Source organism: Gossypium raimondii, chromosome 1 (genome assembly GCF_025698545.1).
Source record: "Gossypium raimondii isolate GPD5lz chromosome 1, ASM2569854v1, whole genome shotgun sequence".
Taxonomy (NCBI): Eukaryota; Viridiplantae; Streptophyta; class Magnoliopsida; order Malvales; family Malvaceae; genus Gossypium; species Gossypium raimondii.
Window position 1 is genome coordinate 51,857,149 of NC_068565.1, and position 13,764 is coordinate 51,870,912.

A 13,764-nucleotide genomic window follows, 5' to 3' on the forward strand; every position below is an offset into this window, starting at 1 on the left:
TTATGTGAAATGCAAGAAATAATGGGAACAAACCTTGTTTTTTTCTCAATCTTTCTTGTTTCTAGAGGATACATTCATCCACCTAACCAAGAAGAAATCATATGTTTAAGCAGTAATAAATCTATTTCTAAATTTGTATTATTCATAACTCTCACCAAACTTTAAAATTGGAAGAAAATGCACGCTTAAACACGCTCAAATCTACATTTTCCTTGTCATTGTAATAAGAACAATGCCAACGGAATTAAGAGCCAATAATCAGATGTCTTGATTTCTTTTTGGAATTCAAATCTCATGATTATTAGCATGAAATAAACGGTTTTATTGTCTTTCTAAACTTGCCCGTATTTTCAAAGGGTAAATTCATGTATCTTTTCGACTTATATTGAAGTATTTTTTTTATCATCACAATATTAGGAGAGGGGAATAAGATGGCAGTGTTTGAATCCGAATCATTTGGGTGTCAAAGGAGAGCTTTAAATCACTAATCTAAACAAATATTGACAAGTTCTTCGTGGGTCTCCAATTCCACCATGCGTAGTTACCATATGTCAGTTTTGTCCGATTCTTTGTCCATTTGTGCTTTTGTATTTGTTTGATTCTTCTGCTTCTTTTTTGGTATTTTCAATATTTGTTTTAAAGTTCATATATGGGGCTCATGACTGCTCCTTCCAACAATGTCATCTCCAATATTCAAACCTACATTCTTCGATCTACAAGCAGAATGTGTCTAACCATTGTACCCCACACTTGTTAGTATTATTGGTTTGAATCTACTTAAACTCGCTAGTAATTTAAAATTTTGTATGTACATGTATAGATTTTTTTTTGTCAAGGATGTAAAATAATTTAGTATATATTAATAATTTTTGAGTTAAGCTAGATTGAACGCCATACTCATTTTACGAGTCTAATATTCGATAATTTGAACATCGGATAATCCGAATTTTAGAAATATCCAACATCAATAGGTCGCTTTAAAATGGCGCAATGTTAGAGTTCATACACAACCGCAACAAAGCCAAGGGAAAAACCATGTGAGAAAATCAAACAATAACAAAAGAAAAAGAAAAATGGAGTCTTCAACCATTCGAATTTTAGTTATTGTTGCAATAATCCACTTTCCTGTTCTTATCGACAGTGCTGTTCGACAATACAAGTTCGATGTAAGTGTCTATCACTCCATTTGTTCTAATTGTTTGATGTTTTAAATTGGTTAGGAATTAACTAAAAACATGTTACTCAGTGCTGTTGTGTGTTGTGTTTTGTTGGTAAACTTGGCAAATTAAGGTGGTAATGAAGAATGCAACTATGTTATGTTCGACAAAACCCATTGTTACAGTCAATGGTATGTTCCCAGGTCCAACGTTGTACGCTGTGGAAGATGATACAGTGCTTATCAATGTCGTTAACCATGTCAATTACAATGTCACCATTCACTGGTGAGAACCCTAAAAACTTCCTTCTTTTTTTAATCTGCTTTGAATCGGTTAAATTATTATTTTGATCCCTCTCTGTTATGCTCGATTCTGAAATTTAGTCCCTATACATTAGGGTTAAGATTCTAAATTTTAATTGAATTTTCAAAATATTGGTATTGTATAAATCAAGTCTTTTTTGTCAACCTAACTATTAACTTGAGCGTTACATGTTAACTTGAATATGATGTGAATCATATTTAAAACACGTGTTTTACATATACTCCATGTTAGATCCGAGCTAACATTTAACACCTAAGTCGATAGCTAAGCTGACAGAAAAATTTGATTGAAATGACATTGATATTTTGAGGACTCAATTAGGTAAAATTAACCCCTATACTTTATTTTGAAACAATTTTGTCTATCTATTTTAAAATTTTTATTAGTTTCTCCAAATAATTAATACCGTTAACTATTTCAATTAAAATTCTAGAATTTTTCTTAAATTTCCAACAAAAAGAAATCATGTTAGCATTATGAGTTTGTATAGGTGTTTTAAAGGAAAATTCACAAATTAACGGTATGAATTATTTGAACTAACTAATGACATTATAAACGTAAAGAAGTAAAAAATTATGCCAAAATATAGTGACTAAATCTTCAATTTGAACATAATAGAGGGACCAAAACCAAAATTTGACCCTTTAAAATCACCATTCAACACTGAGAAAGCTTTTTTCATTGAGTTTTTCAGGCATGGTATCAGGCAACTTCGAACAGGTTGGGCAGATGGGCCAGCATATATTACACAGTGTCCAATCACGACAGGGCAAAGCTATATATATAATTTCACCATTACAGGCCAAAGAGGCACATTGCTATGGCATGCGCATATTCTCTGGCTAAGATCCACCGTCCACGGCGCCATTGTTATCTTGCCGAAGTGCTGTGTGCCTTATCCGTTCCCGAAACCCGACAAGGAAGTGGTTGTCGTGTTGGCTGAGTGGTGGAAATCCGACACTGAAGATGTTATCAATGAAGCAATCAAATCTGGTTTGGCTCCTAATGTCTCGGATGCTCACACCATAAATGGCTTGCCAGGACCAGTCTCCGATTGTCCTTCACAGGGTATTATTTCCCTTCCGCTCTTAATTACATATAATTTGATATGTTATTAGTATATTTCGTTAGTTATTATTGCTGATAATGTAATTAAGGTCACGTGAAAATTTAATTAATTATATTTAAATAATAATAAAGTTATATGTCGCCGAATGTTGAATATTCTTTTAATTAAAAAATAATAGTGTTAACAGTTATAACTAATAATGTAATTTATCACGTGTAACTATTTAATTATTTCGTTAGTTATATAATTTTTAATAATTTTTAATAGAGCCTCCATGATAGTGTATACTTTGCATGCAGGTGGTTTCACGTTGCACGTTGAAAAGGGGAAGACATATCTACTGCGTTTAATCAATGCTGCTCTTAACGAAGAGCTCTTCTTCAAGATCGCCGGCCACCATCTCACCATCGTCGAAGTCGACGCCACATATGTTAAACCCTTCAAAACCGAAACGGTGCTAATATCTCCGGGCCAAACCACCAACGTCCTTCTCTTCGCCGATCAAAAACAAGGCAACTACTTGGTCACCGTGTCCCCTTTCATGGACGCTCCCATTGCTGTAGATAACATAACTGCAACAGCCACCTTAAACTACATCGGAACACTCACAAACACCCCCACAATTCTCACTACCCCACCGCTGGAAAACGCCACGACGGTCGCCACAAACTTCGTAAACTCACTCCGTTCCCTCAATTCGAAACAATACCCGGCCTCGGTACCTCGAACCGTTGATTACAACCTTTATTTCACCGTTGGACTAGGGTTGAACCCTTGTCCTACATGCAAACCCGGTAACGGTAGCCGTGTGGTGGCGTCAATTAACAACTTGACATTCACATTGCCTACTACGGCATTGCTTCAAGCACATTACTTCAACATCAATGGGGTTTTCACGACGGATTTTCCGGCGAACCCGCCGTATGTTTTTAACTACACCGGGACTCCACCGTCGAATCTACAGACGATGAATGGGACAAAGGTTTTTAGGTTGGCTTATAATGCTAACGTGCAACTTGTTTTGCAAGGTACTGGGATTGTAGCACCTGAGAATCACCCAATTCACTTGCATGGATTTAGTTTCTACGCCGTTGGGAGGGGACCTGGAAACTATAATCCGATGACCGATCCGATGAAATTTAATCTTGTGGATCCGATTGAGAGGAACACTATTGGGGTACCATCTGGTGGATGGGTTGCTATTAGATTCCGTGCTGATAATCCAGGTATATTAACACTTTTATAATACATTAAGGGTTAATATAACTTTGAGCGTTGAACTTGGTAATTAAGTTTATACATGTAATTTTTTATTCCATTTTTATGTTTGAATTTGGTATCTTAATCCATTTTGATCTTTGAACTTAGATTCTTTTAAATTTTGATGATGCCATCACCTAACTTTTTTTATGTCTAGCACAATCTTAGAGTGTCATGTTATCAAATTTGTACGTTTGCTTAGTTTAAGGACCAAAACGGGCTTAATGATTAAGTTCATGTACCAAAGTAGACAAAAAAAAATTACATGTATTAAAATGGATCTAATTGCCAAATTTAAGAACTAAAAGTTATATTAACACTACATCATGTTTAGAGTCATGAATTTTGTTCTAAACCAGGTTCAATTTGAATTCAAACTCAACCTAACCTGATTTAAGCATGAAAAGTCAATAATTTGAACCCCAACCTATCGTAGTTTGTCCTAAACTCAAATCCCAAACGAGTTGAACCCAAATGACTGAAATTGAAAATAACTCAAAATTACTCAAATCAAAGGTGACCAGAACTCAAATGGTCCAAACCTATAATGACCAGTTTTGAAAAATTTAAGCTTCAATCTCGAATGATCTGAACCCAAAATAATATGAACTCAAACTTGGACTTAAAATTAGCTTGAAATGAAATGAACTAAATTTTTAAAAATTAACTGAATTAACTCAACCAGATTCATCTAACTCAAACCGACCCAATCCACCCAATTCACAAAATCTAAAGTCTAATTACATTTATAAGTTCCTTTCCTATACATTGTCCATCAATCCCATTTGTGGAAATTGTTCAGGAGTTTGGTTCTTGCATTGCCATTTGGAAGTGCATACAACATGGGGGCTTAAGATGGCATTCTTGGTGGACAATGGAAGAGGTCCTAACCAGTCACTTCTTCCACCTCCGATTGATCTTCCGAAATGTTGAAACCGGGAAACTATCGACGACGACACCAAGATTTTCGAGTTCGGAAGAGATTGCAGTTTTTTTCTTTGTTTTTGTATAAGCCAATGGTTTTATTTGTCCAAATGAAAAGCAGCAAAGAGCTGCTACATTACACCGTTCTAGCCAATTTGGCTTACAAAACAAATACAATTATCTTGTACATTATCTCTTTATCTATTTCAATTCGACTTTTATAATGTTATTAGTAGGTCTAAATTAATAACATTATTAGTTGTGCCATCAAAGTGGCTATATAAATTTTGTTTTACGACTATTCAATTACAAAATCAAAGGTACGTGAAAATCCAATCAACCATATTCAATCAATAATAAATTTACATGTCCTGTGTTCTTAAAAAATCACGTTATCACTTTAATTTGGATATACTAATAGATTATAAAAGTATAAGACCAAATTCTGCCAAATCAAAGGGATTAAATCCCAAATTTCAACAAAATAGAGGGATTAAATACCCATTACTCCAATTCCCCATTGATATCATTGTTTTGACAGCAATGTAGCATTGAAGCCTAGCATGGCCATCTTAAAATGTTAATTTGGAAAGCCCATTGGTTGACTATTTATTCAAGGCCAACGTAGTGAATAATGTTGGATGGATTTGTAGTTTGTTTACTTCCATGAATTCCATTTCATTTTTAGGTCAAATTCTGTTGTTGATACTTTAATTTGATTAGTGATAGAATTTTTACTCTTCGAATTTTAAAATTTTAATTTTGACCCAATTGGTACCAATTAAATGTGTTTGATAAAATTTTATTGTTAATCTTGCAGTATGCGCAAAGTTGTAGATTTAATCCATGTTTTTCAATTTGATCTTTTTTAGTCTCGGTATTTTTTGAATTTCGAAATTCTAGTCTTGATGTAAACGATAATCACTAAACCCACCAACCAGTTTTTTTTTTTTTTTGTAAGGAGTATATGGAAATAGCAAGCTAACATAGAATTATTACACATCTGATAATATATTTGTCACATAAGATTTCCTATTTTTTATGAAGAAAATGAATCTTTTTATCGAATGATCAGAAAAAAAAATGGGTTCGGATCTCCTGCAGGAATGATTTGGAAGATTCAAAACCAAAAATAGTGGTATTTGCTAGCAACAACATAATGGAGGCAGTCAATCAAGATAGATTGATCCGAAATCTGATTCAAATCCAATATAGCACCTATGAGTACATAAGAAATGGATTGAATCGATTCATTAAAAAGAATCGATCCGATAGCAACTTCGAATATGGAATTCAAAGGGAAATAAACAAAACTTAATGAATTTAACCACTGACATTTGGTCAGGATTAAATTTTCAAAATTTAAAAAGTATAAGAACTAAAAATGACAAAATTAAAGTATATAAACTAAACCAATAAAAATTGAATACGGTAATAAAACACATTACAATTTTAAGAGAAAGCTTGGATTGGATCCTTAGAAGCAACATTCTTAAGTGCGTAACCACAAACCCAAACATTATCTCTTCCCTTTTAAGACAATATTATTTGGTGTAAAAAGACAAATAATTGACACGATGGAAAAAAGAAAAAGAAACACAAGAATTGACAAATGACAGAGTTGCGTTCATATCTAATTATCTTCAACTATTGCCCTATTTGTAGCTTTAATTATCTTTTTACCTAAATTTGCTTTCAAAAAAAAATGTTAAAACTAAGGATAGGAGGATCGAATATCTGTAAATTTTAAATTATCCGAATTTAAATCTGTAAATTTATCTTTAAATTTAATTCCGTAAAATATTTGACTTTTATTATCTAAATTCGCATTTGAATTAAATAGCAAAATTCGCCAAATATTTAAATTTACAAAAAAAATTTGAATTTAACATTTTCAACCTTATGCCGGATATCTACATCCGGATCAGCATGGCAAGCGGAGGCGGATTCCGGAGTTGGATATTCATATCCATTATTCGAATATTTGTATTCGCTCTGAACCCGCAAACAAATAGTATTTTATCCGTAATATCCAAATTCACTTCATTCGGATCGAATATCCGCGATATTCAAATCCCCAATCTGATTTGACATCTCTAGTTAAAAACAAATTTTCATAAAACTTTATCATACAAATATCTCAAATCTAATCGTAGTTTTAGTCCCTCTAACATACTAATATTTAGGATTCAATTTTTCTACTTTAAGTTGGTATAGTATTGTTACCACTGCTCTTAAAAATTAGTAAGAATTAGTAATTCACATACACGATAGGTACATACCCACACCACACACACATTAAATCAAAAGGGAACTACTCAAATAAAGGCTTACCACTGGCTCCCTGAAAGTTTAAACCCAAATAGATTTTACTAATGAACAGTCCTTGACTACCAAACTAATTATGAGAATTATTATGTTACGAAATAAAATTAATATAACGGAAGAACTTTACAAAAATTCTATAGTTCGTCACATCGGCCTCTTTCTTCAAAGATGATTTATTTTCCTAAATCGTGTAAAAACGATTTAATCACTAATTTTTTTTTTAAAAACGGCATTTTTCACTAATTTTACCAAGAATTATTAGTAAAATGATGACTGCTTTTGAATGGTGCCTGCCTTAGTGGGAGGAAATGAGGATGGGACTTTTGATGCTGACCTCCCATCAGCCTCAATTATTCAACTTTTCAAAGACTTAGCTGTAGCATTTCTAAATTGAAAAAGAAAACAATTAAAAAAAAAAAGGTTTGTCTACTTTTATAAATTTCATCAATTTTTTTTTAAAAATTTTTGCCCTAAGAACCAATAAAAACAAAACCCCATCAACAAGTTTACATTACTTTCACTTTTATTCAAGACAATCTTGTTGTGTTGGCAACATTTAATTGCACATAAATTTTAGCATTAGCATGGATAATTGAGCTTTGCAGTAAGAAATAATTAAAAACCAGCCCTTATAGTTTGAACGAGGAAATGGGGACCAATCCTTGATTTACGATTAACAATGGATTTGGGACCAATCTACCTATTTGGCCTCGGGGCAGGATTCCCCCCAACCCCAATAAATATATTTATTTTTTAATTTAATAACAGATTGGTTATAATAAAGGGGCATTGTTAAGAGTGAGGGACCCTTTTGAAAAATTCTAAATAAATTTATGATGTTCGCGAAAATGTAGTTGTTAAATTCATTAAGTTCTATTATTTTCAAGTTTTGTGCAGAAACATATTATCATATACATAATGTCATGTCAACTTGTTATTTTCACCTATTATTCACAAAAATGGGTGTTTGCATTAAGATTAAAATTTTAAAATTCGAAAAATATCGAGATTAAAGATGTTCAAATTGGAAAACATGGATTAAATCTACAACTTTACAAATAGTAAAAGACTAATAGTAGAATTTAACTGCTGCTGTTTTGGTAACGATTGAAATTTTAAAATTTTAAAAGTATAGAGATGTTATAGAATTATAATAAAACATATCATAACCCAATCTGAAGTCCAACCTACTCTGGTAATCTGGAATTCGACCCAAAAATCCCCTTATATACATACCAAAAACCCTATTTAGAATTATAATAAAATATATAATAACTCAACCTGAAGTCCAACCTGTTCTGGTGATCCAGAATCCGACCCAAACCCCCCTTATATACATATCCAAAAACCCTTTTTAGGGGGGTTTGCTCTCCAATCACTCCATGGGATTACCTCTTTCATCAGAAAATTTTCTTTCTCTCTACTTTAACCATCCATGTCAGAAAGAACACGAACCAAACTGATCAATGGGGTGACCAACAAAATCTGATGACTCATCAAGAGATTAAAACTATTCAATTAAATAAATAAAAACTAAAATTAATCAATAAAATAAAGCATTGTAGAATGATTAATACCATAACTTGAACTAAAATTTTTGGCTTTGGCTTTTGGTAACATTTGTCCAAAGAGCCCACCCTCAACTACAAGACAAGCATCATGAATTGACAAGTATCTAAAATAGGCAGAAGACAAAGCCAACAAACATAGAGTGTTTAGACATGACCCCAATCAAACAAGGGCATCTCAACCAATCAGGTGAAGATCATGCACTTTCATACAAGGCAACAGCTTGGGAATAGCAAAAAAAGGATGAAGGATGGGTTTGGCTACAAATGAAGATAACTATCTCGCAAAGATTCATTCTCATTGATCATCACTTTTAGTCTCTTTGGGGCCTTATCTCTCAAACTTGAACCTTGAAGAGTGTTTTGAAGAACAAGATCCGGCACTCCCATGGTTTGTTTATTCTTGTAAATCTCATTCTCTCGAGTTCAACTAAGAGAGCGTCCCAAAGCATAAGCTTTGAGATTCTCATATCTCACTTAGTTTTTGTAGATCATAATCTCTTAAATCCATTTCATTATCTTTCAAACTCAATAACATCTCCAAAAGGTGTAGACGCATTGTATGTTTGTTGATAAGGTCAAACTTTGTTGAAAGAAATACATGCAAGATAATGTGAATTATTAAAACATCGAAACTTATACTCAGATATATATATATATTCTGCGATACGTAAATCAATAAAAGAATAGTAAAAATAGTGATGTAGAAGTAAAATAACTAAGAATGTTTTCTACATTTATAAAATATATATTATCTAAATTTTAAAATCTTTATGATCATCAATGGGTATTAATTTATAATAAATTCTTCTAGAAATGCTATGGTTGAAATAATGAAACCCTTTCTTGCCCTTTAATAATAACAATAATAACCTTTTTTTAATACAATATTGAGAGTGGAGATGGGATAGTACGGTTCAAATCCGTGCCAAACAGGTATTTAACAATAGCTTTAAGGTATCGGGTTTTAGTAGAGACAAAGACAAGAGCGAGTTGTGGCTTTGACCTCCTCAAAAATGGTAGATTTGTCATTTAACTCTTAAATTTTTATGAAATTACATGTTAATACAATGGTAAAGCTGCACTTGAATTTAGTCGGAGCTATCAAATACATTTGTCTAAAATTACCCGCACTCGAACCATTGTCTTCTTACATAGGCAACAATGTCAATACCAACCAAGCCAGTACTCAATTGATATAAACCCAAAATTTTAAAAAAGTATTATAGGATTTGAAAATACAAATAATTAAACAAGAATGGTGTATAGATGTGAGCTGCTTAGTGGACCCACCAACCCATTGTTGAAGGCGTGTATTAAATTTTGCTTTTGGCAGATAACCACATGTGGTAAGGCAATGCACTCAATGAATATTAATTAATATTTTAAACATTAATTTATTGTTATTAATAAATAAATAAATTAAAGATATAAAAAGTAAGGCATATAAGTTAGCATGCCAAAAATAGGTAGAATATTTATTTTAATAAAGAAAAGGAATCTTTCTATAAATAGAAAGGGTCGTACATTTGTTTAAGCAGTCATTATCATTTTCCCAAACAACTTAAGAAGGCCTAAGTGGAAGACAAATAACTTTGGGGATTATTTTATAATATAAAGTTTAATTGTGTCCCCCACTCCCTATGTTCTTCTCAAATTTGAAATTAAGTCCATTTACTCCTTCAAATTTAACTATAAGCTATTGTTTTTTAAAATAAGACGAATAGGACTAAATTCCCGAAATTAAAAACAGAAGGATTAAATTTCAAAATCAAAAGAATACAAGGATTAGGATGTTTTGACCTAAATAAATAATACTGATTTAAATTAATATTAATTTGGAAAAAAATATTAGTCAAATAAATAGGCTGTAATTGAATAAAAATAGGGAATAATAGAGAAATAAATACCAATTTACCAAACTTTATGCCCCACCTTTCTTATTTTTAATTCATACCTTCAAAATTAAATTATATTCAAAATAGTCCAAATTTATTTTATGATATAAAAGTGAACTTTTTCTCTCTTTTTTTAATATATATTTTCCTACCTAACCCCTATTGTCCATATTTTGGATTTAGTTTTCAAGTAATGACAATATTAGCGTACATTAACAGCAACGCGATTAGTGCGATTCGAACCCAAGCCATACTTGAAGTGATGAACAACCTGATCATCAGAAGTACACACGAGGTTCGCAAGAGAGAACCTTCGTTAAATTTTTTTTCAGAGATTTTAATTTTGGTTTTCTTTTTCGAATTTATTTTTATTATAATTAAGTGACTAATTCGGATTAAAATTATTATTTTTAAAAAGTTATCAATACTCTTTTTAAAAGGCAGTTCCTTTTTTATAATAGTGAGGCCTAATAATTATTATAGATTTTATTTTATTTTGCTTTTAAAGTGGTTCCATGTTCACTAACCCAATAACTTCACAAATTACTATATTTAACTCTATAGCTTTTGAAATTATTTTTATATATTTTTTAGTTGGGCAATAAAAAGTTGGTGTGATTCTATTAGGGTACCCTTTTGAAAATTCGGATTTGGATTTCAAAAATAGTACAAATCATAGGATAAAAATTTATAGATTTGTTGGATATGTATTTAAGGGTGAGTTTGGATGGGCGGTGCGTTTACCTGCGGCTAGTGTAAAAATAGCGGTGGCGGTGAGATTAGATATGTAGTGATACTGTAGCGTGAGACAATAAGTAAGCTAAACGCACCGCACTGCACCCAGTCGCCCATCCAAACCCACCCTAAGTTTTATTGTTTTAAAGGATAAATTATATCGGTAGTTATTCAACTACTAGTAATTTTTTGGTTACTCAATTATGAAAAGTTACGGAATGGTAACTCAACTATTCAATTTTGTATTTTTTTAATCACCGACGGTTAAATTACTAACGGAAAGATAACTTGTCAACTTTTACATTTAGTATAATAGTAACTTTAGTCCTCAACATTTATACATTATGTCAATTTAGTTTTGATTCTAAAAAATTAACCCCACAACATTTAAGCATTATTTAATCTGATCTTTTTTGTAATTTTGCTTCTACTTATGACCTAAAAGCTAAAAATTTTATCGATTAAATTTGATCGAAAAGATCCAAAAATCCAAGATAATAATTTTCATTTTCTCATTTTCAACAGAGAAAGCGATGAGATTTTTAATAATAAAAAAGACCAATTTACTTTTTGATTTAACATACATGAACTAAATTACCCGCTTTTTGAGTAAATGGGACAAAATGCAACCTAATTCTTAATATAAAGGCCTCAATGATACTATTACCCGATTTTATATTATATTAAATCTTAACTAATTTATATAATAAATAAAACTCAATTCAAATATTTAAAATTTATATTCTCATAATTGAATAAATTGATTATTTAGCACATTTATTTTTGACATTATTACTAATTTGATCATTCTAGTATTAATATGATTTACTTTTAGGTCTCTAAGTTTGGTTATTTAGATTTGGCATTTTAGGTCAAAAAATTGAAAGCTTTAGGTTCTACTATTTTTCACACCTATATATATATATATATATATATATATATATGTAGGCACAATAATTTAATAGAATTGCAATTGTTCATGCTTTTCATAAACATACTTCATAGGTTTTACTTTTAAAGATATTAGAAATTGAGGTATGGTAATAGTTTAGCCAATAATTAGTGATATAATTTTAATGAAAAAATTTATTCTAAATTGCATCAGTAGTAACTTAATTATGCTAATTTTCTTTTGGCCATTTAACTGAAAAAGTTACAATTTAGTTACCAATATTTTCGATATTGTTTTTTTATCACCCAATCATTAAATGAATAATGGAACAACGGTGTGACACTTTATAAATTTATATAATCATTCGCTTTTATACTTTTTTATCAATTTTGCTTTTATTTTTTTGGTACTTCTTGCAGAAATAATTTAACAGTTTTAGAAGTAGAAGATGAATATGGCTAATTTCTTCCAATGATTAGTGGGGGCTTTGAGAGTTCAAGATGATTTAGGGTGAGTTTGGATGGACGGTGTGTTTACCTACGGTGGCGGTCAGATTAGATACAGTAGCGACACTGTAGCGTGAGACAAAAAGTAAACTAAACGCACCGCACTGTACCCAATCGCACATCCAAACTCACCCTTAGTCCATCTACTTTTATTTTTAAAAATTTAAAATTTAAGTTCAATTGTTAATATTGTTAAAACTATTCTGTTAAATTCGTTACTTGAAAGTTATATAGCAAAAAATGACGTTACAATGAACTTTAATTTAATTAACAATAAAATTATAATCGTGTTAATAGTTAAATTTGTATTTTAAATACGAAAAATAGAAAGACTAAATACCTTGAAATAAAAATTAAAAGATAAATTCTAAATATAGGAATTCATATTTTAACTTTATTATTTCCTTGAATTTAATAAAAGAAATTGGAAAATGATTAAAAAATCTTTAATAAATGTGAACATTAATTAACTAGATCTGTTGAGTAAATATGATCTAAAAGCAATAAATATGAGTTTGACTAAATGGATATTAATTAGAAATTTGCAAACCTTGGTCAAATCAATGGTGGCTCCTTCAATTCTATAATCAACAATAAAAGGTTAATTTCATCAAATATCTTCAAACTATGGTCCAAATTTTAAATTGGTCCTTAAACTTCAAAATGTTTTAATTAAATTCTTAAAGCTTCATTATTGTATCAATTAGGCTCTTCCGTCAGCCTAGCCATTAGCTTAGATAAATACGTAGATTAAAATATAAACACGTGTATATCTATATTACTGATAGCTTGGGTAAAAAGAAATTGCCCTCTTAAATTTGATTGACATTGTCTACTTTTTTTACACGTCAGATTCAAGTTGACCGTGTAATAATTATATATATGTGTTTAAAATTAGAATAAAGCAATATTTAAGCCTTGAACTTGACAACTTGTCTCAACTTGGTCTCTGAACTTTTCTTAGAAAAAAACTATATCACATTATTACATAATTTTTATAAAAAAATTTATATTTTTTTATGTGATGATGTGCTGCAATATCAGAATGTCATATTATCACATTGACCAAAACAGGAGAAATTTGTCAAGTTTTATGACTAATC

At 30.9% G+C, this 13,764-nt stretch overlaps 1 protein-coding gene across 1 annotated transcript; it reads left to right on the plus strand.

Moving 5' to 3' along the window:
- The first annotated feature begins 1,032 nt into the window (after positions 1–1,032).
- Positions 1,033–4,958, plus strand: LOC105786530 (laccase-4). The gene is made up of 5 exons (XM_012613013.2): positions 1,033–1,166; positions 1,291–1,442; positions 2,176–2,549; positions 2,850–3,776; positions 4,613–4,958. The coding sequence occupies exons 1-5, from the start codon at positions 1,074–1,076 to the stop codon at positions 4,741–4,743; spliced, it is 1,677 nt and encodes a 558-aa protein (XP_012468467.1). The 5' UTR covers positions 1,033–1,073; the 3' UTR covers positions 4,744–4,958.
- The last annotated feature ends 8,806 nt before the right edge of the window (positions 4,959–13,764 follow it).

What these genes read in the sequence shown, in the direction of transcription:
- LOC105786530 (XM_012613013.2), top strand. Translation starts at nt 1,074, where the DNA reads ATGGAGTCTTCAACCATTCGAATTTTAGTTATTGTTGCAATAATCCAC. An exon ending in TACAATGTCACCATTCACTG is followed by an intron (nt 1,443 to 2,175) that starts GTGAGAACCCTA and finishes TGAGTTTTTCAG; the next exon opens with GCATGGTATCAGGCAACTTC. An exon ending in CTCCGATTGTCCTTCACAGG is followed by an intron (nt 2,550 to 2,849) that starts GTATTATTTCCC and finishes CTTTGCATGCAG; the next exon opens with GTGGTTTCACGTTGCACGTT.